The following is a 27,716-nucleotide window of genomic DNA, read 5'->3' as shown; positions in this document are numbered from 1 at the left end:
GTAAATACAAGCCAAAAAATAGGCATTCTAGTAATTTCTTCCAATATCAAGTAATGTTTTGAGTAACATTCTTAGGTAAATATAAATTAAAACACAAATAATGACTTTATTATGCAAGAAAGATACTCTAAAACTAGGTATCAAATAACCTAAACAAATTTAAAGCATTTTTTAAATGATAATAACAGGTAAGATTATAGTAAGACTATTTTGTTTTACTATTTTAGGAGAATTTAAAGCAGTTCTTTCTAATACATTTTATCTACAAAAAAAAAAAATGTGACAAATATATCAAGAATACCCTTCTCTCTGTATCTTGAAGGTATGTTATATAAACAAGGCAATTCTTTATAAATCTGATTTAAAAAACTGATTACAAAAAAATCCCAAACGAGGAAGAAGCCAAAATATCACCTTTTTCACTTGTGCCTCTTTAATTTTCTCCAGGGCAACTCTAATCTTCTCAGCTTTCAATTTTGCTGCCTGTTCTTCCTGTGAACACAAAGCACTGGAGATAAACGAATGCTAAAATAATGAGAATTTTTGAAGTCTTTTTATCTTAAGGATGTTGCCACCATTGGATTTCAGTAAGAATATAACTTCACATACTTATATAGAGCACATTTAAAAATAACCTGTTCAAAAAGTGAGAACAGACATAGTACAAAGGAACATTTTTAAGATGCAGGCTTCAGGAACTCTTATCAAGACCAGATTCCATCTTCTAGAGAAAAAGAAATCTGTGATACAGCAAATTAGTGAGTTTGATTCTGTCAATCCGAAGCAAAAGAATTTCAGGCTCCAGGCAAGAGAAACAGGGAATGCGTAACGGGTTATGTGATGGCCTGACAGTTTGCCGCACCTGCACAATGCCTCAAAACTCTGAACTTATGCCTGCCTCCAAAGTATGGGTAATTTTTTGCATACTAATGTTTTGTTCAGTTACACTGAAAATGTATCATCACCATAAAACAGCAAAAAACAGTATCAATTTATTTCTTTGCCACCACATAAAACTCCTTAGTAAAAAATATAGGTATGTTCTCATCAATTTATCAATGCAAATGGAAGTTGCATTATACTTTAGGTTTCATTATGCTTTGAAAAGCACACAATACAACCAATGTCTCATGTCAGTAAACTCATAGTTATTTCTATTAATTCACTGATGAAATTTTTTAAATGCTAAATATAACTTTCCAAATATTTAATTTCTAGTAACTTCTTTGTAAAATTTAGATTATAAATAGTAGTAACACTATCAAAAACTATAACTATACTTACTCTTTATTTTTTCCTAAAATAACGTATAGTGCTATAATACCAGTACTTACTTGTATTTTCCAGCAATAGGCCATTGTACACTGTAGCCTTAACCTCCAGTTGAGAAAAACTCATGTAAGTAAATCTTCGCTTATGAAGGATTACTTTCTAACTCTAAGTTTTTGGTTACTCCGGAAAATATCTAAGAAAAATATACACTGCCATCTTATATATTCCTATATTCAATAGAAGACTTAAAACAAAAGAAGGACCTAGTTATATTAGCCAACTTTATCTACTCTGGATTATGATTAAAAACCACAAACCATGTGTTATTCTTCACAAAATAGCTAAAGCTTCCTGAGCCAAAAACAAAAATGAAACTTCAATTCATTTAAGAGATTTGGTCCCTGTTCTCCTAAATTCTGCTGGCTTTCTTGTTTCTGAACTGTTCTCTTTCCATTTCATACTAAATCTTCCCCCATTTCAAGCTTAGTAGTTGCTACTCTGTACAACAGAGAAAAGAGTAGTTAAGAGAAGACAGTAGGCTTGTTTGCTAGAAATCGGATCCTTTTCAATGAAAGGAGCCAGTGAATTGACATAATAACCAAGGTGTGGAAATACTATCTGTAAACCCAATTTTTTTTTTTTTTGTAAACCCAATTAAACTGAGAACAAAGAACTTTATTTTAACAATGGAGGGGGTAAAAGAAGACTTGATTCATAGACAATTATAGATATATTCATTTGATTAAAAGATTAAATAACTGTATCCCCTTTTATGCAAATAAATAATTGTAAAATATGTTACCTGATTATTTTATTTTTTTAGAAGACTTAGAAGATTCTATTTATTTATTCATGAGACACACACACACACAGAGGCAGAGACATAGGCAGAGGGAGAAGCAGGCTCCTCGCAGGGAGCCCAATGTGGGACTTGATTCCCGGCCCTGGGATCATGCCCTGAGCCAAAGGCAGACTTGCTCAACCGCTAAGCCACCCAGGCGTCCCTAATTAGGCATTGCCTAATTATTTTAAAGATTTTTTTTAAATGCATGCTATATAATAAGGAAACTACACTACTCTCATTAAAACTCCCAGTTACTAGAATTCTGTTTCTTAGAGAAACAAATCATTATTAGTTAAATTACCAAACCCTGTGTTTCTGATGAATCTAGCACTACTCTAGAAATGAATTTTGAATATTAGCATTTCCCAGTGGTTTTATGAAACCAGTTATTTAACAGGTTTTTTTTTTTTGTTTGTTTTGTTTTGTTTTTGGAAAAGAAAGAGGGAAGCAGGAGTTTTATGAATTTTTTTCAATGGGATAATTATCTTCTGTTTCTCATGGCTCATTTGCCATATCTTATGTATTATTATGAATGCCTACTACAGAGAAGAAAAATTTACCAAAGCATATTTGCAAGTTTTACTTCATGTCTCTGAAAAGTAAACTTAAATCTCAAAGTCTGATGAGTAAAGATTGATAGGTAAAATCAGTGTTTTGTGTATTTGGAATATAAACATGAACTTCTGAAAGGCTAATTTTTTTTATAACATTATAATTATTCAGCAGAAGTTAAAAAATTGTCCCAAAAGCCAAAAAAACATTTTGAAGGCAAAAAGAATATTCAAGAGAATAAGACAAGACACAGACTAGGAGGAAATATTTGCAATTTATCAGGCACATATTTGCAATTTATCAGACATTTGATAAAGGACTATTTATCTAAAATATATAAAACTCAAAAATAAAATGAAATAAAATACATAAAACTCAAGAAAATGAGCATTCCAATTAAAAAAATGGGTAAAAGACATGAACAGAGAATTTACCAAAGAAAGATACAGAGACAGCAAATAAGCCCATGAAAAGATACTCAATATCATGTCTTTAGGGAACACCAAATTAAAACAAGATAAAGATTAAAATGGCCCAAAACCTAAACACTGAAAACATCAAATGCTGATGAAGTAATGGATCAAAAAGAACTCATATACATTGCTGGTGGGAATGGAAAATGGTACAGCCACTTTGGAAAATAGTTTGTTGGTTTCTTATAAATCTAAACATTCTCTTACAATATGATTCAGTAATCATGCTCCTTAATATCTACCTAAATGAGGTAAAAACTTACCTCCACCCAAAAATCTGCACACAAATGCTTCTAGCAGTATTATCTACAATTGCTAACACTTGGAAACAACCTGTTTCTAAGTGCTTCTAGCAGTATTATCTATAATTGCTAACACTTGGAAACAACCTGTTTCTAAGTAGGTGAATGGATAAAATGTGCTACATCTAGACAATATTACTCAGTGCTAAAAAGAAATGATCAGGCCATGAAAAGACATTGAGGAAACTTAAATGCATATTACTAAGTGAACGAAGTCAATCTAAAAGGCTGCATACTGTATGACATTCTGAAAAAGGCAGAACTATGGAGACAGTAAAAAGATTAGTGATTGCCTGGGGTTGGGGAGAGAGAGGAATGAATAGATGGAACATAGCACTTTTGTAGGAGTAAAGCTATTCTGTATGATACTACAATGGTAGATACATGTCATTACACATTCGTTCAAATCCACGGAATGTACAACACCAAGAGGGAACCCTAATGTAAACTGTGGATTCTGGGTGATACTGATGTGTCAACCAAAGCTCATCAGTTGTACCAAATGTGCCACTCTGGTGGGGAATACTGACTATAGGGAGGCTATACATGTGTAGGGGCAGGTAGTATATGGAAAATCTTTGTACCTTTTCCTCAATTTTACTGTGAATCTAAAACCACTCTTTTAAAAAAAACCTTATTTTAGAAAGGAATATACAAATTTAAATATTACATTCTAATATTCATTATAAATATAAAAATAGTATTTTCATACTCCTATTTTAGTATAATACTATTTGCCAAATACAAAAGAATACAACCAGTGCTATCTTTTAAAGGACTGATACAAAAAGTCATTCAATTCTAAGATTAAGTTTCTGTTCACAGGCTAACAGGAAAAATGTTGATACACTGGAAGAAATGATTAAAGAAACGAGATTCAGAGCAACCATTTAACATACATTAAACAAATAGATTTCCTAGCCATCAATTAAAAAACCATCTTTATGTAAAGCATCTAACTTTAAGGCTATCTTAACATCCAAACTTAGTACTTCCATTGCTCAAAATACTACTCTTTAATAACTACATAAATTGCTCTGTTTTAAAACTATCAAATTCAAATTTAAGAGCTATGTGCCTAATTTCAACCTAGGCAGTTTTATTCTCCTCCAGTTTATTAACAAGGATGATCCTTGCTAGAAGCTTTCTGAAGAAACAACTGATCAAGATGCCTCTTACTTTAAGAGGCTGAATATCATCATTGGAGCAAAACTGAAAATAAAAATATATCAAATTGCAAGATTCATAGTATTTTATGTTTCCTATGGATAACCTCTTCCTCAGAAAGTTTAATTTTTACCTACATTACCATGGTAAATATACCCATAGCTTTACTTTTCATCATTACAACCTAGGAGAGGAAGAAACTCTTTTAAGCTCATAAAGTGCACAGTACAGAAAAGATCAATAAGTCTTTGCTGATGTGTTTAGACTATATAGTAAGAAGACATCCGGTAGCTTATTTATAAAGGCAATGCAAGTCTATATTCAATGCAGCCCAACTTCAGTACAAAGAACAAAGCTTTATTCATTTCTTGTTCTCTTCTTTTTGCTAATGCAGACAACCTCAGGTCTTAAGCCTTCTGTCCTCTTATCTTTTGACTGTCCCTTTCTTCATGTTGTTTGTCCCACAGCCATCCTCAACATAACTAAAAGATATCTCACACATATAACAACTTTCTCTTCTACCCTGTCTTTTAAAAGAGCAAAAGACAACCCATTTTCTACCTGAAAAACTCCTGTGCGGCTATCAATAACCGTCAAATGCCAAGCCTCCTCAAATTTACATAAAGAACAAAAACTCGGTGAAGATCTTATGATTAAATGAAAGCCAATGCTGTGGTTACAAAGTGTTAAAGCATTCTCATGAGTGTAAAAATTAGAATACTCAAAGAGTGACAGTTGCTAAGAGATGGCTAGTGAATTCCTTCAACTAAGAAATTAAGGCTTTGTAAGTTCAAAACAAATCCAGTTAAAATTAATGGGCTAAAAAGTTGCAGTTTCTTTGAGATTTAGGTTCTTTCACATTTTACAACAAATTTGTTTAAATTTATATAAATTTAAAAACGTTCAGAGAAAACCTGGAGTGGTAAATAGTTCACTGTCCATGAAATGCTCTACCCTATAAAATTACTTAGGGCCAAAATAATAATAGTAACAACTACTTCACTTTCCTGAAGAAATCATGACATTGGTAGCATCTCACGGAGAAGAAAACTAACATCAAATGAACCTAAAACTTGCCACACACTTTGAGGTGTGTTACACACGGTATCTCATTTAATTCTTAATAATGCAAGGCCAATATCATTATTACATACACTGTGCTGATTAACTAAGGCCCAGAAAGACTAATCTTTCTAAGATCATACAGGCAGTTACCAAATGACTTACCACGTGCTCTCTCCACTGTGTCACAGTTCCTTTTGTTCATAAGGGTTATAGCACAAACTTAAGGGATAACAGTAAATAAAAACTGTCAAAAATGAAAGACGGTAACATAATAGCGCTTTTATAACTTTTCTGAAGCACAGAAAATGGTGGTCAACAGTACAACAGTCCTTGAAGGTCACTAAAGGACCATTCTGTGACAGATGTTTGGGGAGACTATGTAGGCTTGGGACTAAGGGCAGGGTATATGGGGTAGAGGGTACAGGGTACCTGCTTTCAAGGAGCTTACATTTAATAAGAGACCATAAAGAAATAGATGTGTGGTAAGTCAGTCTGGGATAAGTCCCATCTTAAAAAACAAAGCAGGGTAGAGTAGTAAAGAGTGAAAAAAACACACTGTTAGATAAAGAGCCAGGGAAGACATTCAGAATAGTTCCCAGAGATTTAAGGGAAACAGATCAACAATATGTCCTTTGCCCGTGGCACCCTTTTACGGTACTAATGCCATTCCTAGAAGAAACTGTTTGGTATTGTTTTTGCAGAGGTTCCCAGCTCAGAGCTGTATGTGGGCTAGTTATTTCATTAATAGTGGTTCAGTGACAACTAAATTTATGATGGAAAAAAAACCCAAAAAAACCCAAAACACTCTTTTGGCTGCTGCCTTGGCCTTAAACACAGTGCTACTATGCTCATTCTACTGTGTCCTAACTACTAGGTGTTACAATATCCTAGTTTGGACAAGTGAATATGAGGCACTATGCTTTTTTGGGTAAGGGGAGCCAGACTGCCACACAGGTGGCACACAAGACGTGTAAACCCATTTTAGTTTCAAAACAGCCAAGTGCTCCGGGATTGAGGACACCGACATTGAAAGGCTCCTGCAGCTCAAGTTAGGAATTTCTGCTACCTCCTTGACTCCACACCCCATTCCAACCTAAATGTTTACATTCTGTGCTACTGAATCACAGTCCTGCTCAAATTTCTTGTATGTAAGCAGAGTAGTATGTAGGAGGTAGCTGGAGCCAGATGTTGGTTACATACACCAGCAATTCCAACTCTTCTCCCAATTCCAGTCATGGGAGAAGAGCTGATCCAAGCAGAGATGGCTCTGATGCTGTAGCTGGTATCACTGTCTCTTTCTTGGGTACAGGGAGATGAGAAGTTACTGGCTGCATTTATCCATAACTTGCAAAGAATAGCTCTCTCCCTGTGGTAGGAACTGCAGTATCTCCAGGGTTGTGAACATGGTAGTATTCAGTAAACATCTGCTAAATGGATGAAGTTATTCTCTTTAATGACTTGCCACTGCATTTAGAAAAAAATACAAACTCCTTAGCATGCCTTGAATAATCTGGTTCCTGCCTGCTTCTCCAAACTCAAGACATTCACTCCTATCTTCATTCAACTACTGTGGCTCCTGCAACATAGCTTCTCTTCAGCTTCTCAAACCTGCTAAACTCTTCTCCCTGGGCCTATCTATATGGAGCACTAAACTTCACCTTTAAGCTGGCTTTTCATACTTCAATCTTTAGGTTAAATGTTGCCCCCTTAGAAGGGCCTTTTCTGATCTTACCATCTAAAGGAAATGTACCCCCAAGATTCTCCCTAGTATTGCTCTAATGCTTTACTTTGCTTCCTCCATGGCATTTAACATGATTTAGAATTTGTTTATACTTGCCCATTAATATTTTTTATCTACCTTCCTAAGTAGACTGTGAGCCCTGAGGGTAGGGGGATATATCCATTTTATACAAAGTTATGTCCCAGCTCCAGGATAGTATTTGACTCAACAAATATTTGTTCAATAAACAAACAATGGAAATGGTAAGCTGTTACATCTGAGAGCAGTGTACAAAATGGACCGGAGGAAGGAGAGGCAAGAATGAAGAGACAAGTGTGGTAGCTTTGATAACAGATTAAGAGCCTATTTTAGGGCAGTGGCAATGGGAACTAAATGGATGGGTGAACTTAATCCTGCAGATTCTTCACTGGAGCTTTAAGATAATAACTGAGAAGAATGGCACCATGGGTGGTAGAGTGCTCACATCTGGGTAACCAGGAGAGTAACAGCATTCTGAGCAGAAACAGCAATGTCACAAGGAGGATATGAATTGTAAGGCCCCAGGGTGAGTATGGGTATGGAAGCTAAAGATCTGTGGGACTGGAGGTGCTGGTAAAATGCTGGTTATCTTCCAAGAAATACCTGACAGCAGCCTGGACATATGTTACTCTTAGGTAAAGAGATCTGATCTAGAACAGAGATCCTTTTTGAAGTTATGAGTGTGGGTTCCAGGGAAAGAGAGAGTAAACAGAGGACAAGCTGAGGAAAAGGAAAGAACTCTGCTATTTTTATAAAGTATAATACGGCTATTGCCCACCTAGACTTCTACATTTCCCTGATCTTAAGCACTACTCTATTCCTAGGTCTACTCTAAAGAGAAACTCAAGCAAGAGAAAGGGTTTCAATGTCTCTTGGGTCTTCTCTTTGAGCTACTTCTCAGGGAGATTTTAATTATAGCCTTATTACCCTCTTGTACAAGTTTATAAGGTTAAGTAATAACTTTAAAAAAAAAAAACCTCAGACACAATAACTTACCCATAATCACCATCATATTCACAAGAAACTATAATGACATCTGATATTCTTGAATTTAACATTATTTAAATAAGATAATGAAATAAAAACATGACTTGAGGTCAAAATCTATTCAGCTTCCCTATTCTTTCTTAGTTAACAGTGACAATAGATAATGAAATAAAAACATGACTTGAAAATCGGTCAAAAATCTATTCAGCTTCCCTATTCTGTTATTTCTTAGTAAACAGTGACAATACATAAGGATTTTAAATTGATGTAAAATATTAGCCCAATGAAAATCCAGTTGGACCAATTCAAACCATTCTGAGGAGAAATGAGAAATTAAAATTGCAGCCTTCTTTTACAATTTGATTAAGCTAATGTAAAATAAGATTGTTTATATAAATAAATGTTTTAATTAGCAAGATGTTTGTAATATAAACAAGAATTAGAAAACAAAATTTGCTGAAGAAACAGCATGGATAACCACTACTAATAAAAGTTAAAGCTAAAGCAATGTTTTCAGACTTTAAAATGAAGTAAAATGTTAAACTAGAAAAAGTGTAACATACTTGGGAAGATGGTCAGGCATTTACAATATTTTCTGTTATTGAGAGTAGAATATTAAGTCATTATATCTTAAGTCATTAAGATCAGTAAACAATTACCTTCAGTTAAGAGAGAAAAAAAACTATTAACAACAAAGATGCTGAAATAAGAAAGCACAATCTGAGACATCTGAGAGCACAATCAAAACCAGAAATTATATTCTACCTGAAAGACAATTAAATATTTACATGCAGGTGGAAAGAAGAAGTATCACCTTGGTCAGCAAATGAGAAGGTTTTCCTGCAATGTTTCTCAGAAGAAGGGAGGTTTCCCTGTCCAGATAGGAGTGCTTGTGCAGAAAAAGAGAGAGAAAAACAAAAAAGGCAACAGAAGTCAGTGGAGGTTTTATGTGTTTAAAATATAAAGTAGACAAAGAATGATTCTCTATCATTAATCTCATGTCTTTTTCCTACACAGTGAAATGTGTCCACAAGAAAACTTAAAAAAAAAAAAAAAAAAAAAAAAAAGATGGGAAGGCAGACACCATCTATACCAGTAGGCATGCCCTAGCTGACTCCTGCCAGTCCTTCACTCTGTGAAAATGGATCATGCACTGCACAGATCACAGAGCCAGCCTGTCTTCTAGGGCAATGTTTGTGAATGCTGTGCGCACAGTACAGATAAACAGGTGTTGAAGACCAATGACTAAACATATTCCTTCCCTTTGTTAAAGGCTATAAAGACCTATATAGCTTTAGGACTAGTATATTCTTGTGAAAACAGAATAAGACTTTTAAAAACTTTTTAAAAAACTCTGCAAGTATCTGATCAATTCAATGATAGCCACACTGAGAAAAAAAGGTCCATAAATATTTTGCCTAATGGATATCACTTGTTTTCAGTAAAATCTTATTAATTCACTCATTATATCAGAATACCAGTAAGACTGTATTACATGGTAAAGGACTTACATAGCAAACAAAGGACATGAACAGAACATTTAAGAAATTGGTTCCTTTAAAAATTGATTAAATTCAAGCAATTAATTTATTTTCATGAAAATGATTTGTGAATAATCAAGGCCCTAACTATCCTTTTCCCTCTTATTAACTTTTTAGTAACACATTCAAGGTAAGTTTATGCAATTGTATTTATACTCATATAAATTATAGCTGTTTCCATATAAATGTAATTCAGACTTGCTTATCCCTAAGTAATTCTGAATTAGCACTTATTTTTTTAATGCTATGTAATTACTAATCATCATTTAAAACAATATATTGGCAGGGTGCATATGAGTGCTACAGTTGGTTGAGTGTCCCATTCTTGGTTTTGGCTGATCTCAGGGTCATGGGATCAAGCCTTGCAAAGGAGCTCTGTGCTCAGTGTTGAGTCTGTTTGGGACTCTCTTTCCTTCCCTGCTCCCCCCACCCTAAAGTTGTTCTTGAGAAAAAAGTCCTTTGGAAAGAAACTCCTTATACATTTAGGTAAAATACATAGAAAATAATTTCTAAAAAACCTACTCCTATTTCCTTTATCTTACGCAAAGATTAGTTTCTCAGAAAAAGATTCCCCCAAATAAGTAGAATACCTAAATTCAGATAATTATATTACAAATTTAAAAAAAATAAATCTGCTTCATGCCATGAAAACAAACTTTTTGGTATATGTAATACCAGAGATTAAATTCAAGTTTAAACTTAAAAATCTTACAAGATTTACTCAATTCATCCTCAAACTCAATTCACCTCAACACTTCATTCAAATCACTGAAGAAAAAAAAATCTGTGATCTGATCAGTAAGAAACAATGATATCTAACTGTATTTGTTTAAAGACTCAGAAGTTATCCATTTAAAAATATTGAAAGCCTAAAATAAAAGGAAGATAATCATTAAACTACTATCGCTAGTGTATCAAAAATAATCCACATCTAAAAAAAAAAAATAAAGACCACAAACAATAGCTGGATGCGACAATAACTTGTGTGGGACAGTCAGGTAGAGCTATTCACTGCTTACTCATTAGCAGGGAGGGAAGCCAGGCCTGCATGTTTCCTCTATCTAAACTATAAGTATTTGCAGCAGAAAAATGAAAAACTTAGAAAACATTAGAAGCAAACTACTTCTTTCAATAAATACCTTACTTTATCTATTGTCCCCTAATGGTGCCAGTCATATGTTGCTCTAGAATTCCTCAGAAAGGGGGCCAAGGCGTTGGGATAATTTGTTACTGGAGAAAGATACAAGAGGAGTGAGAAGAGTGGTATGCAGTTGGAGGACTGAGAAAAAGCAAAGGACATTGCTTTGGGCATATCCTTAAATCAGCCTTCTGTCTTGGTACATGTTGCTGATAATAAAAATGCATATCACTTCATTTAAATAGGGCCTTCTTGCATTTTCTTTCACTCACTACTAACAACATGAAGTTTGTGGCTTATTTTTAATCCACTTCACTGGTTTATTAGCTTATTTTCTTTCTCTCTTCCATTTTCCACTTTATTTTTTCAATTATTTATTAGGTTTCAACTTTGAGCCTGGAACCATGCAAGAAGGCACTGGGGATGTAAAGGTGACCAGGATAGGCATTTCTTACTCTCACAAAGTTTAGAGTCTAACAGGGAGATTAACTGACATCTATAATACAATGTGTCAAGTGGTATAGAAGCAAGTAGGAGGTACAGTACTTAAGACAGAATCAGGGGCTCAGGGAAAGTATTTCTGAAAAAGCTTAGAGTCCTGGAAGATGTATAAGAAGCAGCAAAAGTCCCACATCACACATGAACTTTTATTGTCTTCATATGAAAAATCACATAAATGGGAAATGCTGTTCATAACAATGTGGGCTTAGAATCTAACTCCATTTTACATATATGATGTATCTTAAATACAATGTATTTCTGTATGATTTTATTTTTTTTAAGATTTTTTTTTTTTTTATTCATGAGAGACACACAGAGAGAGGTGGAGACATAGGCAGAGGGAGAAGCAGGCTCCCCACAAGGAGCTAGATGTGGGACTTGATCCTAGGATCCCGGGATCATGACCTGAGCCAGAGGCAGATGCTCAAGCCACCCAGGTGCCCTCTGTATGATTTTAATATTCAATGACTCTTCTGAGAATGCCATTACCCTATAAAACAAATTGAGAGAAGCCTACAATTTCTTTTGTCCAGAATTTACCAAGTTATTCATTATGTTGGAAAATCATTTCACCAATGGAAAACCAGCCTGAAGAGCTGCCAATACCAAAACTGGCAGTATCAATGTGCATTCTGTTACATGCAAGTAAATGACAGGAGACATTTGGAATTCCTTTTCACAGAATTAATAAATACTATTAAATTAATGAAAAGACATGAAATGCAAGAATTTGAGTTTCACTAATAAAGACTACTTAAAAATAATGCACATTATTATGTCTTATATAAAATAGTTACAGCACAATGAGAAATCTATACTGTAAAAATAAATATCATTTTATCACTGCCTCATCCAAAATTATAAGTTAGGGAATGGTTTTATTACAATTATACATAAGACTTGGGCACCTGGGTGGCTCAGTTGGTTTAAGTGGCTGCCTTTGGGTCAGGTCATGATCTCAGGCTCCCTACTCAGAGGGAAGTCTGCTTCTCCCTCTGACCCTTCCCTCCTTGCCTCCCCCCACCATGCTCTCCCTTTCTCTCAAAAAAATAAAATCTAAAAAAAAAAAAAAAAAAATTATATGACTCATTTGTAAAATTTCATATTTCACCGTTTTCTTTTTCAAACAAATTTCAATAAATTGTCTCAGCACATTATACCTACTTCAGTTAAGGCTATTTTCTTTTTCTATTACCATATACAGATATGTTTTGTCTGCCAGTATTTGTCACAAAATGTTTTATTTCCACCCACATTTCTGCTTTCTCTTTCCTGTAAAAAATGACTTCTGATCTTTTCACTTGTCTTATAAGTGGGTATATGATTATGTCATTGTGTCTTTTACTGCAGTGGTGGCCAAACATTTAAAAACTGAAATACATTATATTTAAATTACTTTTTGATTATTCTCCTTCATCATGGGTATTAGAGCATTAAATTCATTTTTAAAAAATATGTAGGTAGGTTAGACTATCTATGAATTTCATTTGGGACAAAACTAGTGATTTAAATTATGTTATAAAATGGGGGTATCAGGACTGAAAGGATTAGGAACTAAACAAGCAGATGACAATGCAAATGTTAAAGTAAACATGGCTGATGCTTGAGAGTGTAAGGGAGGGGCTGAAGGTGAGGTAAGAAATGTGTTTTTCACATACCGGATATGACCCATTACACTGTGAAATCAATTCACTGGGTTACTGGGTTATTACCAGGCAAAGGAAGGGAAGGTAGGATCAGAGGGAATCAGATTCAGCTGGGTGGGGGTCAGGACCTCGGGGGGTTTTTTATGCTTTATAGATTATTCTGAAGCAGCACTGTCCAACTGGATATAACACAAGCCACAAATATAAAATTTTCTACTAACCATATTAAAAAGAAAATGCCAAAATAAAACATTAGTATCTTTTGTTTACCTGAAAATATCCCAAACAGTATAATTTCACAAAATAATCAATAAAAAAGTATTAATGATATATTTATATTTTTAATTACACTCTTTGAAATTCATTCTACATTTTATCTTTATAGCACATCTCAATTTGGATTAACCACCTTTCAAGTCCTCAATAGCCATATGTGGTTAGGGCTTACTATAAGCAACAGCACAGCTCCGAAGAATCCAGATTTGTCAACCACTGACCAGAGGATACATTTTTGAAGGAAGAAATTAGGTTTTCAGTGAGGCATGAGAACAGAAGAGTTATTCTACTTGATAACTCCATTCTGAAGAATAGCTAAATTTGTTAGTATCCTAAGAAATTTACAAAAGCCCTTAGCTTCAGAATAGAAAAGAAAGCATGTGGTTTTAGATTTTGATACATCAGGTATGCTACCACCTACATAATCTTACCATAAGTATTAATATTCAATCGTACTGTATCATATAGTTGCTCATTTGTTTTCTGCTCATTTATTTTTTACACTGGTTTAATTTTTGTTAGAAAAAAAAAAAACAGGTATATGACCAGGTTTCATCATCAGGAGTTCTAAAGAATGCATTCTTCTTCACTGCTATTTAAGTAGTCCCATGGACATGTTTACAGAACTTACAGGTGTCAGCTCAGCCTGTTCTTCTGTGAAGTCAATATGATGCTTGGCCTGCTTGCTGGAACATCTCAGAGAAATAGCATGCTGTGAAAATGCAGGAAGGAAGAAAATGATAGGTAAAGGAGGTGGAAAAGGGCCAGTCTCACTATCATGCAGGAAGAGAAAAAGATCACTGAAATGAATCGTTGAAACAAAACAGTAATGAAAAGTTGCATGCATCTTTCATTATATTATGCAAAAATAAAAAAGAACCAGATGATCCTAACTCTAACCTACCCTTAAGTTAACCTCACTACTTCTTGACAGCAGAAATCTATGGGAGAAAAACAATTCCAATATCAATTCCTGCTTCAACTGGGCCCTGACTGCTGTTTGTCAGTACTATTATTACTCTTTTCCCCTCACTCCCTAAGTCATTCCTTTTAAGCTCATTCTAAATAGTTTCCAAGTTGGTCAAGCTTCTAGTTTCACCCTCCTACCTCTTCATATGACCTCACTTCGCGTTACTAAGAACATGATGTCCATCAAAAGGATTTTCATCACTAAAATGTATCCTGTAACTACAACACCCCATCCTCATCCTTCTTTCCATTTCTCTATGAGTAAGTTATGTATTCCCCTCTAAAGTTAAGCATGTCCTAGATCCCACTCATTCCCTCCCATTCTCAATCTGATACTCAACTAATCCAGTCTATTGGGAGTGGGAAGGACAGAAAAATATTCAATACTTCTGGGCACACACTTCTTGTTAAGCTAGTGTTTTCTCCTTTTCACTGCCAAATTTCCTGAATTCAGCTACAGTGTACCACCCTCCACTTATCCCTCAATTTTCCACAATTTAGTATCTATCTTTCATCTCCAAGTCTGCATCCTTTGAGTTGTAATGCATTCTGTAATTCATTCTCAAAGTCATCAATGACCTTTAATTGAGGTTTTCTGTCTTTCCTATCATAGCACTCATCATATTATACTGAAATCGAAATTGGTTGTCTGTGTTGACACCCTCTCCTCACACTATAAATTATAACCTCATAAGGACATGTGTATTATGTTCATAGTTTTATCCCTTACAGCCCAGTGCAACGCCTAGGCACTCAAATATTTATGGCATGTGTGAATACCTATTTCTTTTTAAGATTTTACTTATTTATTCATGAGAGACACACACAGAGAGAGGCAGACACAGGCAGAGGGAGAAGCAGGCTCCAATGCAGGGAGCCTGATCTGGGACTCAATCCCAGGACCCTGGGATCACACCCTGAACACAAGGCAGACGCTCAACCGCTGAGCCACCCAGGCATCCCATGAATAACTATTTCTTCTTGAACTTCATACCAGAGCCATAAGCTTGCCCAGATCAAGACTGATTTCGCTTTGCCTTCTCTACATTACCTTCTTAAATATATTCTATAGCACTGTGTCAATCACTATATCAATGGGAGGCCTATCAAATCTATATTGTCAATATCCTCATTCTTGGGAAATAAAAACTGAAGTATTAAAGGCTACAGGGGCATGACAAATATAACCAACTCTAAATGGTTCAGGAAAAAAAATACACACATACACACACATATATATAAAGAACAATAAAGCAAATGTTGCAAAATGCTAAAAATTAGTGAATCTGAGTAATGAGTTCTTTGTACTATTCTTCAGTTTTTGAAAGTTTCATACTATTTCAAAACAAAAAGTTTAAAATCTCTTCTCTGTAAATTCAGTCTCATGCAAGTTCCCATATTTCTAAATACTCATTGGTTAATTTTTTAAGTATATAAATCTGAAGTGTTCAAAAAAGATGACGCCAATATACCATGTTATTAAACAGTATGATGGAACATTAGTTATTAAAATTCAACACATCCTCACCAAAAATGAATATATGTAGGCAAAGTAACAAAAACAGTAGAAATAGTACATGTGCAAAGATTAAATGTGGTTACATTATTAAAGTTAGAAAGGGATTACGGATGCTTAAACATTAAACAGTTTTTCACTATTAGGTTCCATTTCCACAAAATATTTACATACTTTTCTATAAAAAGCTCACCAAATCTAATTTTTACCTCAAAAATGAATCTGGACGTCAATTCTGTACATCAATTTTGCTCTAAACATGTTCAGGTCCAAAGAATTTTGTTTGCTATCAAGCTATCAAATTCTCCAACAATCCCTCAAAAACTCCAAAAATCTCCACAAAGTTAGTTACAGATCATCATTTTCTTGAATTGAATCTGTACCATGTTAGAATGGAGTACTACTTACAAGCCAGAATCTTGTGCTGCTGCAGGGGGCAGGGGATGGCAGGTGTATAGAAAAGCACTGATCTCACATAGAAGCCAAACCATAATCAAGAAATGGCCTTATCCCAAAGAACAAAATAAAACACTTACTTTTGATAACTAATACCTTAGACTACAACTAGAAAAATTATGTGGAGGTCTGTGAACACACATTACTGTTTCAGTAAAACAGATTTACATTCATCCTCTACTGACATGTCTGCATTTTTTCATAAATATTAAAAATGAACATTGATGGTATAAAATATGGACCCTGGAGCTGGAGTGACTGAGTTTGAGCCTCAGGCTCAGCCATTTACTGCCAATGTGATTCTAGGCTTACTATTTAACCCCGTTTCCCTCACATGTGAAATGGAGGGATAACACCATTTTCTCCAAAAGTTGCTATAAGAATTAAGTGAATAATATTACTATTACAAAAGTGGGAAACCACCAACCTTCACCTGAATTTCATTTAAGCTTCAATTCATTTAAATTAGAACCGGTTTAGAGTTGTTGAATTTTAACAATACGGGCAGCCGGGTGGCTCAATGGTTTAGCGCTGCCTTCAGCCCGGGGCCTGATCCTGGAGACCTAGGTTCGAATCCCACATCAGGCTCCTTGTGTGGTGCCTGCTTCTCCCTCTGCCTCTTTCTCTCTCTGTGTCTCTCATGAATAAATAAATAAAATCTAATATATATATATATATATATATATATATATATATAAACAATACATGCAGAATATACTAAAACACAATAAATAAAATCTAATATATATAAATATATATATAAACAACACATGCAGAATATACTAAAACACCACAAGATGGGGATGTTACTGCATAAATCTTCTTCTGCCCTTGCAGTTCTGTCTCTAGGTCTGGATCTAAGAGCATTGGCCAGTCTAGCCTTGTCCTGATTCTCTTTCAATGCTGTGATGAAACAGCATGGTACTGCAGTATGAACTCTACAACCAACCAGACTATCTGGGTTCAAATCCCTGGGGAACTAAATTTGCTTCAGTTTCTTCCATTGTGAAAATGGAGGTAATAATATCTATTCCATGAGGCACTGTGCAGATTCAGTATGTTGTTAAACACAATGCCCAACAACAGAATAAGTACTCAATAGAGTAGGGGCTATTATTTTTCTATTTTTCTCCCTCTTCTATTCCTCTCCTTTTACTAGCCATTATATATAGCCAGTAAATGTCTGAATTCTTTTTAAATTATTTCTTCTACATTTTATAGTCCTTATTCATTTTTTTTAAAGATGAATACATTTCTATTCTTATTCAAAAAAGGTCCTCTACCAGCCCTCCATAACACAACATTAAAAAGAAATCCAAGACAGACCTAAAATCAAATAAAGATGCTTTTTTACTTCTTCAGAGATGAAAAATTACATAGATTCCTAAGTAATACACAAAACAAGAATCAGAGCATATATGCCAATGTTGACTGGGGTAGCATGTTTGAAAAGTATGAGTAGGAACTAGACTTTCACCCTGGTTTTCACCAAATCTTCACCTCTTCTTTCACTTGATACCTGTTCTTTCTGCTATTTATTAACCTCACCACGCTGGGACATCTGGAATTATATACCAAGTGGGTACATTGGAATAAATCTCAGTAAAGTGTAGCAACGGAGCCATTAGGATTTTAAGAGAAATGTAGCTGCAATAATTTGAGAAGTCAATTAATAATCCTAATCTTTTTAGATATATAGGCCTCTTAAGGTTTAGAAAGCCCTGTGCTCCCACTGAGTTAATACTTCAGACCAAAAGGCTGTTTACTAAGAATAATTTAGGACATAAATGCCAGTGGAGCTTCCCCACCCCCATTGCTATAATAAACACAACCGCTATTTTCTTTCCACTATCTAAAAATTTCAGCACACATTAATTCTTGAAATAGTCCTGAAAAATGAAGGAACTGGAATAATTTATTGCACTGAACCTATGATATGCTGTTGGCATATCATAAATTAAAATGGTATATCCATGAAAGATTTCATTTAGGGAAAAAAACCCTATAAATATGAGAAAAACAATCATAACATTCAAAAGTTTCAGTAGCTCAGATACTAAGCATTTTTTTTCCAATCATAATATTTATAGTACAATCATCAAGTATTAGTAAGATTCAACAAAACCTTTTGAATCTGGCATAAACTACAATAATAGCTTTTAAAAGCATTTTCATTTTAAAAGTACATTTTCACGTATAAAATTCCAAATTCAGAGGAATCATTAAAGTTTAAATCTCATAAGAAAATAAAGGAATGTGTTAGCATTAACCTTTTATCATTGAATCCTATTGTATATAAAATTTATAAATGCAATTACCATTTATATTTCCAAACTGCTAACTGAAAACTACTGTTTTATCATTTAACATGAATAAAAGTATCATAACAATGCCAGGAAATCAGCCTCAACATTTATCTCACATTAGGTAACATACAAATAGATCTTACTAGAATTTGACCACACAGAATTCAAATTTAATTTTGAAAATTTAAAAACTTTGTGGATGAGCACTACTAATGGATTTCAAGAGTATTGACTGAAATTATTCTATAATCCATTTTAATGCTTATCCACGGAAAATATTTAAACATTCTTTACAATTAAAAAAAATAATTATTTTTTAACCATCAACTTCACTTTAAGATTTTGATAAAAACTGGGAGGCAAATGTAGGTTCATAATTCAAATACAGACTTCTCAGTTACTTGGCCTATTTAATTTCTTCTTTGGAATACGCCCCTACCAAGGGGATAGTAGGACGCTTCAATGACACAATATATGTAAAATGCCTGAAAGCACAGTATTTCACCAAAAGTCAGCGAAGATAAAGGTGGGGAAAAAAGACCTACTTTTCATGATATGAAACTGTACTGTGCCTAACCCTGGTTGGCTTTCAGAGAGCAACAAGGCAAAAAGATAAGCTACAGTGTTGTTTCATCTTTAGATGGGCATTTTGACTATCCATGTCCCTAAGATGGAACAGTACCAATCTCAAATTGATTTTTCTAACTGGGCTCAGATGTCTGGCAAAGAACTAGAAGGCAGTATGGACTGCAAAGTAAGGAAAGGAGGAAAGAAAGGAAAACAGAGGCAGAGGTAATGGAAAAGCAAATCCTGTAAGGACTCTAGACGATTGTACAGATTTTGGTTTTACAGTAAGATACAAAGTCTATGGGTTTGAAAAGAGAAGTGGGCAAGTTCTGACTTACCTTTTAACAGGATCACTCTGGCTTCAGTATGGATGGTAGACTGTTAAAGGGAAGGTAAATATAGGAAGACCAGGTAGGAGGCTGCTGCAAAAATTTACATCAAGATGATGTTAGCTTGGTGGCGGGGGGGGTGGTGAGAAATGATCAAATTCTGGATACATTCTGAAGGTAAAGACAACAGAATTTGCTGCTATACTGGAATGGGAATGGAAAGAAAAAGAGAAGTAGACAAAGACTCCAAGGATTTTGTTTGATGCACTGGAAGGAAGGAAGAGCCATTACCTGAGATGGAGGAGACTGTTGGAGGAGTTAGTTTGGGAGAAAAGACCTGGGCTTCAGTTTTAGACCAGTTAAATTTGAGCTATTAGACATCCAAATAGAGATACTGATTAGAGATAGGATGTACAAGCCTGTATTTCAGGAGAGAGGCACTGCTAAAAGATACCTGTATTTCTTCGACCTAAGATGACTTCATGCTGTTCTGTTCTTTTCTTTCTTTTTCTTTTTTTTTTTTATTCATGAGAGACACAGAAAGAGGGGCAGAGACAAGGCAGAGGGAGAAGCAGGCTCCCTTTGGGGAGCCCGATGCTGGCCTTGATCCCAAGACTCCAGGATCACCCCCTGAGCTGAAGGCAGACACTCAACCACTGAGCCACCAGGCATCCCCACGCTGGCATTTTCTTGAACATTATCAGGAACTGTCAAAAGAAAACTTCACCCAAAATCTCACTGACAGTGACAGATGCCACCTGTTTCTAAAACATTGTCTTTCAACTTCAGCACAACTTTGGGTCAGACAATTCTTTGTTGTGGCATCCTGTGCACTGTAGGGTTTTAGCAGCACCCTCGGCCTCTACCCACTAGATGTCAGTAGCACCCTTTTATCAGTGACAACCAAAAAATGTCTCCAGACACTGCAGAATGTCCCCTGGGGGAGCAAAATAGCTCCCAGTTGAGAACCATTATTTTAGAGGGATTAAAGTGTGGGGAAAAGGTATGTCTTTGATAAATGAAATAGAGTTATGTGGGAGTTGTCATTGTTTATACTCACAAGAAGAGTGGATATAGACCAGAAAAGTAGTCTGTGGACTGTACATTGGGGCACTCCAATGTCAAGAGACTGCAGGCAGAAAAAGGAGATTATGCTAGATATGGCTGAAGTCAGGTAACCAGCTCAGTAGGCCCAAGGAAAGCTGAATTGTTAAGCCAGCACTGGAAAAAGCAGAGGAGTACCCAATGTACATCATGTAACCTCAAATGCCTCCAGAAGCAACAGAAGTGATAGTTGGAAAGAAAGCAGGAGCAGGGGATCCCCAGGTGGCTCAACGGTTTAGCACCTGCCTTCGGCCCAGGGCGTGATCCTGGAGTCCTGGGATCGAGTCCCACACTGGGCTCCCTGAATGGAGCCTGCTTCTCCCTCAGCCTGTGTCTCTGCCCCTCTCTCTTTCTCTCTCTGTGTCTCTCATGAATAAATAAATAAAATCTTGAAAGAAAGAAGAAAGAAAGAAAGAAAGAAAGAAAGAAAGAAAGAAAGAAAGAAAGAAAGAAAGAAAGAAAGAAAGGAAGAGAGAGAAAGAAGAAAACAGGAGGATTAGTTGAAAGCATACTTAAGAAAGCAGTTAATTCACATATTCTTTCTTTTACTTGCTTACTTGCAGTGGTCTTAGGTTCAGACTGACAGTCCCTCAGGACCTAACAGACCATGGCTTGGCACCAAATTCACTTAGTTCTACAGAAAGACAAAGCATGCTAGCATGAGACATGCTATCTTTAAAAAGGATCTTATAGGTCACTAAGAGCCATTTCTGGACCCACCATTCTAAGGGACAGAAATCATGTAGGTAAGTACAGAAATAACCCTGGTTTAAGGAAACTACATACTCAAAAGGAACCAGCAATACATTTTAACAGTCAATGAGCGTGTAGGTTCCAGGACCTCTCAAGAGATGTATTTATGTTCACTTACAAAACTGATATACTTCACACTAGGAAACAAAGGTCTATGTCTCTTCATAGGCTTTTATAGTTCATTCACAGTCTTCCTGCTCCATATGTACTCACTAATCAGAGGTCAGTTTATAATAAACAATATTACCTGGAACCATTCTATATTTATTAGTCAAGTTTCTAGGAAAAAAAAAAAAAGCCTAGAGAAGGAAAACACCAAGATCATTTCCCATGGGGGAAAAAAAAGGATGCAGACTTGCCAATAGCCCTTTCTACTTAAAGCAGTGATCCTCAGAGTGGGGACTTTTGCCTTACAAGGGACATGTAGCAATATCTAGAGACATTTCCAGTTGTCACAACTGAAAGAGGTGTGTATACTACTGGCACACAGTGGATAGGATAGATGCCAGCGATGCTGCTGAATTTCCTACAGTACACAAAAGAGCTCCCACAACAAAGAATGATCTAGCCCAAAATGTTACTAGTTAATGCTGAGAAATTCTGACCTAAAAGGATTAAATTGAAGTTCACATACTGAACATTGAGGACTACCTTACAATGCAAGCCTTCTTTCCCAAATGGGCTGCTAAAGCACGGGCAGCCAGCATATATGCTCTATGCAGGAGAATGGAAGAATCTTCTCTGGAGAAGCTCACACACCTGAGAGAAAAGACCTAAGTACGATGCTGGAGCAAAGACTAGGAAAGACAGCAAAGAATTTTAAGTTGATATTAATAGAATACGAATTTTGTTTGAATTAAGAGACTTAAAATAGGGGAAAGTTTGGAGTTGAAACAATGATAAACATAGAAAAAAACTATATATTTTTAAATCTCAAGACAATTATTAATTCCAGGTAAGCAAAATGTTGTCCCATGTAATAAAAGCATACAGTTTAGCACCAAATTGCATGTATATAGTCATGATAATATAAAAACTGAATAGTAAACCAACCAAAATATACTGGGATAGGGGAGAATGAGGGGAGAAGAGAGAAGACTTATCTAAACCTAATCTTCCAGAGTGAGAAGTCAGCAGATAACACATACAACTGAAAAATATCAAGAAACAGCAATACAGATTTAATGACATAGAGGTAAATACCCTGAGAATCAGCTAAAAGAGTACAAAGCTCTGACCTCTGAGAGGATATGGCATGTGTGTGCACATGTGTGGCAAAGTGTTCTACAAGTCTCACAGAACTATTTGACTCTTTAAACTCTATGCTTGCAAAAGTAATTAAAATATTTTTTAGAGACTGTATTTAAGTGTGGGGTCAATTTAAGACATGGGTTTGGGATCTAGTAAGCCTCAATTGGTTTTCTTGATTTGAAGAACAGACCAAATACATTAAAAAGTACAGTAAAGCAAGTTCCAGGTTTGTTAAACCACTTGTCTACTCATCCAGGCAAGACAAAAAGAAGAGGATGCTTTATTTCTGGTTTACTCACCAAACTTTATATATTGAAGTCTTACACTAAATATTATACTATTGAACACTGGTATCTTTGTCCAAGAATACCAGTAGGTCATAACTGAAGAGTTTGCTGGGAGAGAACTTTTCACTTTTTACTTTGTTTTTATTATATGAACTTATATAATGAGTATATATTTTTACAGATGAAACACACACAAAGATCCTTAATGATTAGTTTAACCTGACTTCATGCATCTTGACTCAACTCAAAATAATCTGATTAAAAAGAAGGAATATCAACATACAAAACACAAAGTAACCAAGAAGGCACATCCCTAATAAAATATTGCTCATATCCCAACAGGTAAATCTAAAAGATATAAATGATACATACTATATAGCTGGTCCTAAATATAATCCCCAGGTATCATAAAACAGAAATAAATTTTTCTCTATAGAATGTATACCATTTAGATGAGCTTCATTTTAAGTAAGTGAAAGTCTATTTTTTTAGATTAATATACTTTTTCTTTATAAGCAATTAAACTCAAAATTTATCTCCAAACCATCATGATTCATGCTTCTTTTATGCTTCACAGGGCCCAAACTCAGTATATTAATGGGTACAAAAAGTTACTAACTGATGGAAATTAACCTAATGAATTAAATAATTGGGGGGAAATTAATAATGTTGAGTAATAGGTATATATTTTAAATTTCTCTGTAATTCTTTAAACCATGTTTTATAAAATTTTACCTTAGTATTGATTATTCATAAATAGATTATTTTACTCTGTGGTACAGAGGATTGTAAACATAAACTGAAGAGAAAGCTGGCTTTATTTTACCCATACTGATCTTCTTTCTTGCTGCCACCATGTAACAATATTGCCCTCTTCTTAACATAAATATTCAATACAGAATTTACCTACACCAAAATCAGCTTTTGCTAAACTTATTTTAACACAAAACCATTCCTTGCCCTCACCCCATCACATCCAGAACTCTATCTTTTAAAATTCCATTCACATATATTATCACTTTGGATTCTCTGAACTATCATATGAGGATCAGACCATGTACTATTAGCTCCATTTTACTTATAAGAAATTGATGTTCACAGAGGCTGAATAACTCATTTAAGGTCCTATGGGTAGTGAGTGGCAAAGAGAACACTTGGAATCCAGTTTCCTTATTCCAAGCCCAGTGGCTCTTTCCACTATAGTACACTGACCCTTTGATAATAAAATAAAATCTTGGGAGGACTAGAGTGGTGGTATCTTTTTCTTAATTTGTTTCATAATAAACATACGTTAAACAGCAGTTACTATCAGCGTAACAATTATTATAATTTTGTAAAGTATCACCAAGTATAAACCACATTTCAAGTTTTTTAAGCATGTGAAACAACTGATATTAATTCAAGGTCTTCAAATAGTCTAAGAACAAAATGAAGACACTCTCTTAATCATTTTGACATTGCTGTTCTGGTAATATATTCTTATGTAGTGATTTTAAACCTTAGCTCAAAAAAATCCTGACAAATTTTGCATGTAGAAAAAATAAGAAATTTAATTTATACATTTTAAAAGTATCATTTCTTCCTTCTTAAAATACTAAAATAGCAGGGAAAGTTCCATGTACTTACCTCAGTAATTGGCTGCCCCTGATGTGTCAAATCCAGTTCTTGAGGGCGTGTTACTTTATCAATATCCAAAGAGTCCATGCTGGAGGTTGCAGAGGTGATGCTAGAACGAGAGGAGTTACTAATAGAGCGCACTTCAGCATCGCTCACTGTGCCTGCTGATGCTGTTCTTCTGTGCTGATTAGTTACTAAGGGCTTAGTATCTTCTAGTACAGATTGCTGAGCAGCCTCATCCATGCTCAAGGAAGCCTGTTCTAACTGTGCAGTGATGTCATCCAGAGAGTAGTTGGCATGTGATGGTTTAGTTATCCTGTTAGATGAAGAAGACAATCCTTTCAAAGTGCCATGTTTTGACGTATGTCGGCTAGCAGGTAATTTCTGAGTGGCTTTTGTTTCTGTGATTTGACGCTTACTATTTCCTGCACCAATACTGCTGAGCTCCTGCTCTATCGAGCAAAGATCGGCCATCAGGGCATCCAGATCCACAGTTTCTCCCTGATTCAGAGCTTCTGCAATGAACAATATATACATGATGTTTCCAGAACACACTGAATCAGAATTTATACATACATTCTATTATAAATCTGTCAAAGGATGAAGGGGAAGCAAATAAATTTATCCTATTGGGCCTAAGGCCTATTGAATAATTTCTAAGAGTTTTTTGTTTTAAATTCAGAGAAAATTTTAGAAGCAAATAGTCCATCTTTTAAGATTTGTAGTAATCAGGGAAGAATAAAATTATGAACTGAAAGATTAAAAGTGCAAAAACCATATATTGTCCCATGGTTTTAACCATATCCCCCATGCAACTTTCTACCATAGACTCTATGTTGCTAATATGATCAGTGCCCTGATAGAGCATGGAGAGAAAAATGTAAACCCTAAAAAAATTACAGATTGTGATGTCAATTCCAAATATCACAAAGTTGATTGGGCATAATACAAAAATAAAAGCCAGAGGGGCTGATTTAAAAATTATAAACATGTAATTTCACTGGATTTTATTCCAATGAAGATACAACAATTGCAAGTAAGTTTATCTTGGGGTTCCATCGGAGTATGTACTTTGTCTATTAATAACTAGAAAACTATTTTTGTTATGTTCCAGTTCATTTTTTTCTGTGATTATCTGAATTAGTAATAAAATGCACAAACCAAGAAACATAAGAACTCAAGTTATGCATGTAGTTTTTATATTGAGCTACTTGGAACTGGTGCTGCATTACTTCTGCATTATATGATTTAGTACACTTTTACATTTTATTTCCAATTATATCTTACCATTCAAGTTGTATATGGAGAAGCGATAAGAAAAATTGGCCATATTTGTTTCCTGACGAAGAGGAGATCTTTTTACTGGTTCCGTGGGCTTGTCAGAATCCAAACTCTAAAGAAAGTTTAATAAGTTGTATTATTCTCAGGCTTCAATTATAAGAAAGATACATAAAGCTTGTTATTTGATTAGGTAAACTGTCACGTAATAGTTAATAAAACCAAAGTCCTTCTAGTTTTAAGGACTAATATAATTGTTTTTCATATCATTTTGGTTATATTTTTTTCAACTTTTAGATATATGCTTACTTAAGGCATTTAACATCACCCTAGTTTGAAGTGAGTATCTTTCCAAATACATCAAATATAGTGACTGAGCTCATTTTACATAATAAATTCACTATAAGCTAAATGTATGAATATGGGCATGGTAAGATACAACATAGAAAGGAACAATGTAGAGAATTCTGTTATCTCTTTCCTCAAAGGGATTTGTTTTTGGTCCAGCAGAGTCTCATTCTTGGCATGAAGTACCCTGAAGATAAGACACAGTTCTGGACTCAACATGAGTGAGATCCAAGCTCATTTTTTTTCTTTGTATTTATGTATTTATTTTCATTAAAATTTGTTTTAAATTTTTAACTGTAGTTAACATGTATGCTGTTATATTAGTTTCAGGTATACAATACAGTGATTCCATAATTTTATATACTACTCAGTGCTCATTATATACCATTTCCCCACCTCTCTGTTAACTATCAATTTGTATTCTATAGTTTAGAGTCTATGTTTTGGTTTGTCTCTTATTCTTTGGCTTTCTTTAGTGATATACTTGGATTCTTTTTATTCTTTGCTTATCTACCACTGGTTTTTGATTTGTCTATTAGGTTTGTGTATAACATCTTCTACATATAGCAGTCTACATTAAGTTGTTGGTCACTTAAGTTTGACCATACTTTATTCCTCTCCCTCTTACAATTTAGGTATACGGTGTCATACGCTACACCCTTTTATTCTGTGAATTCCTTGACTGATTTTTAGAAATATACTTATTTTATTGCTTTTGTGTTTCCTACTTTTCTTACTGCTATTTAGTCTTTCCACTCAAAGAGTACCCTTTAACATTTCTCATAGGGCTGTTTAATGTTCATAAATTCCTTTAACATTTGTTCGTCTGGGCAACTCTTTATCTCTCCTTCTATTCTGAATGATAGCCCTGCTGGACAGAGTATTCTTGGTTCCAGGTTTTTTCCTTTCAGCACTTTGAATATACCACGCCATTCTCTTCTGGCCCACAAAGTTTCCGCTGAAACGTCAGCTGATAGCCTTATGGGGTTTGCCATGCTTGCAACTGTTTTCTCTTGCTACTTTTAAATTTTTCTATCATTACTTTTTGCTATCTTAATTACTATGTATCTTGGTGTGGACCTTCCTGGACTGATTTTGTTGGGGCATCTCTGTGCCTCCCGGATCTGGATTTTTGTTTTTTTCCCCAGATTTGAGAAGTTTTCTGCTATTTTTTTCTTCTAATAATTCTGTCCCCCTTTTTTCTCTCTTCTTCTGGATCCCTAAAAATGCAAAATTATTAACCTTGATGGTGTCACTGAATTCCTGAAGTGTATTTTCATTTTGTATTATCATTATTTTTCTCTCTCCTATTCAGCTTGATTGATTTCCACTAGTCTGTCCTGCAGGTCACTGATCTGTTCTACAATAGTTCTAGTCTACTATTTATTCCATCTAGTATATCTTAATTTTCA

General features: G+C 34.9%; 1 protein-coding gene across 5 annotated transcripts in view; it reads right to left on the bottom strand.

Annotated features, from left to right (window-relative positions):
- The window catches only part of RAPH1 (Ras association (RalGDS/AF-6) and pleckstrin homology domains 1), a 97,327-nt gene that overhangs the window by 29,272 nt on the left and 40,339 nt on the right, over positions 1-27,716 (bottom strand). For 2 of the 5 annotated variants that reach the window (XM_072741986.1, XM_072741987.1), the window contains exons 3-7: positions 25,966-26,071; positions 24,688-25,193; positions 14,155-14,235; positions 9,236-9,310; positions 415-492 (exon numbers count right to left, since the gene is read on the bottom strand). In XM_072741986.1, coding sequence (XP_072598087.1) covers positions 415-492; positions 9,236-9,310; positions 14,155-14,235; positions 24,688-25,193; positions 25,966-26,071 — 846 coding nt within the window. The remainder of the gene's footprint in view (positions 1-414; positions 493-9,235; positions 9,311-14,154; positions 14,236-24,687; positions 25,194-25,965; positions 26,072-27,716) is intronic. The other 3 variants (XM_072741982.1, XM_072741984.1, XM_072741985.1) reach the window with 3 other exon arrangements.

This window comes from Vulpes vulpes, chromosome 16, assembly GCF_048418805.1.
Source record: "Vulpes vulpes isolate BD-2025 chromosome 16, VulVul3, whole genome shotgun sequence".
NCBI lineage: Eukaryota > Metazoa > Chordata > Mammalia > Carnivora > Canidae > Vulpes > Vulpes vulpes.
The sequence above is the reverse complement of the archived record's forward strand: the minus strand, read 5'-3'. Positions and strand labels throughout refer to the sequence as shown.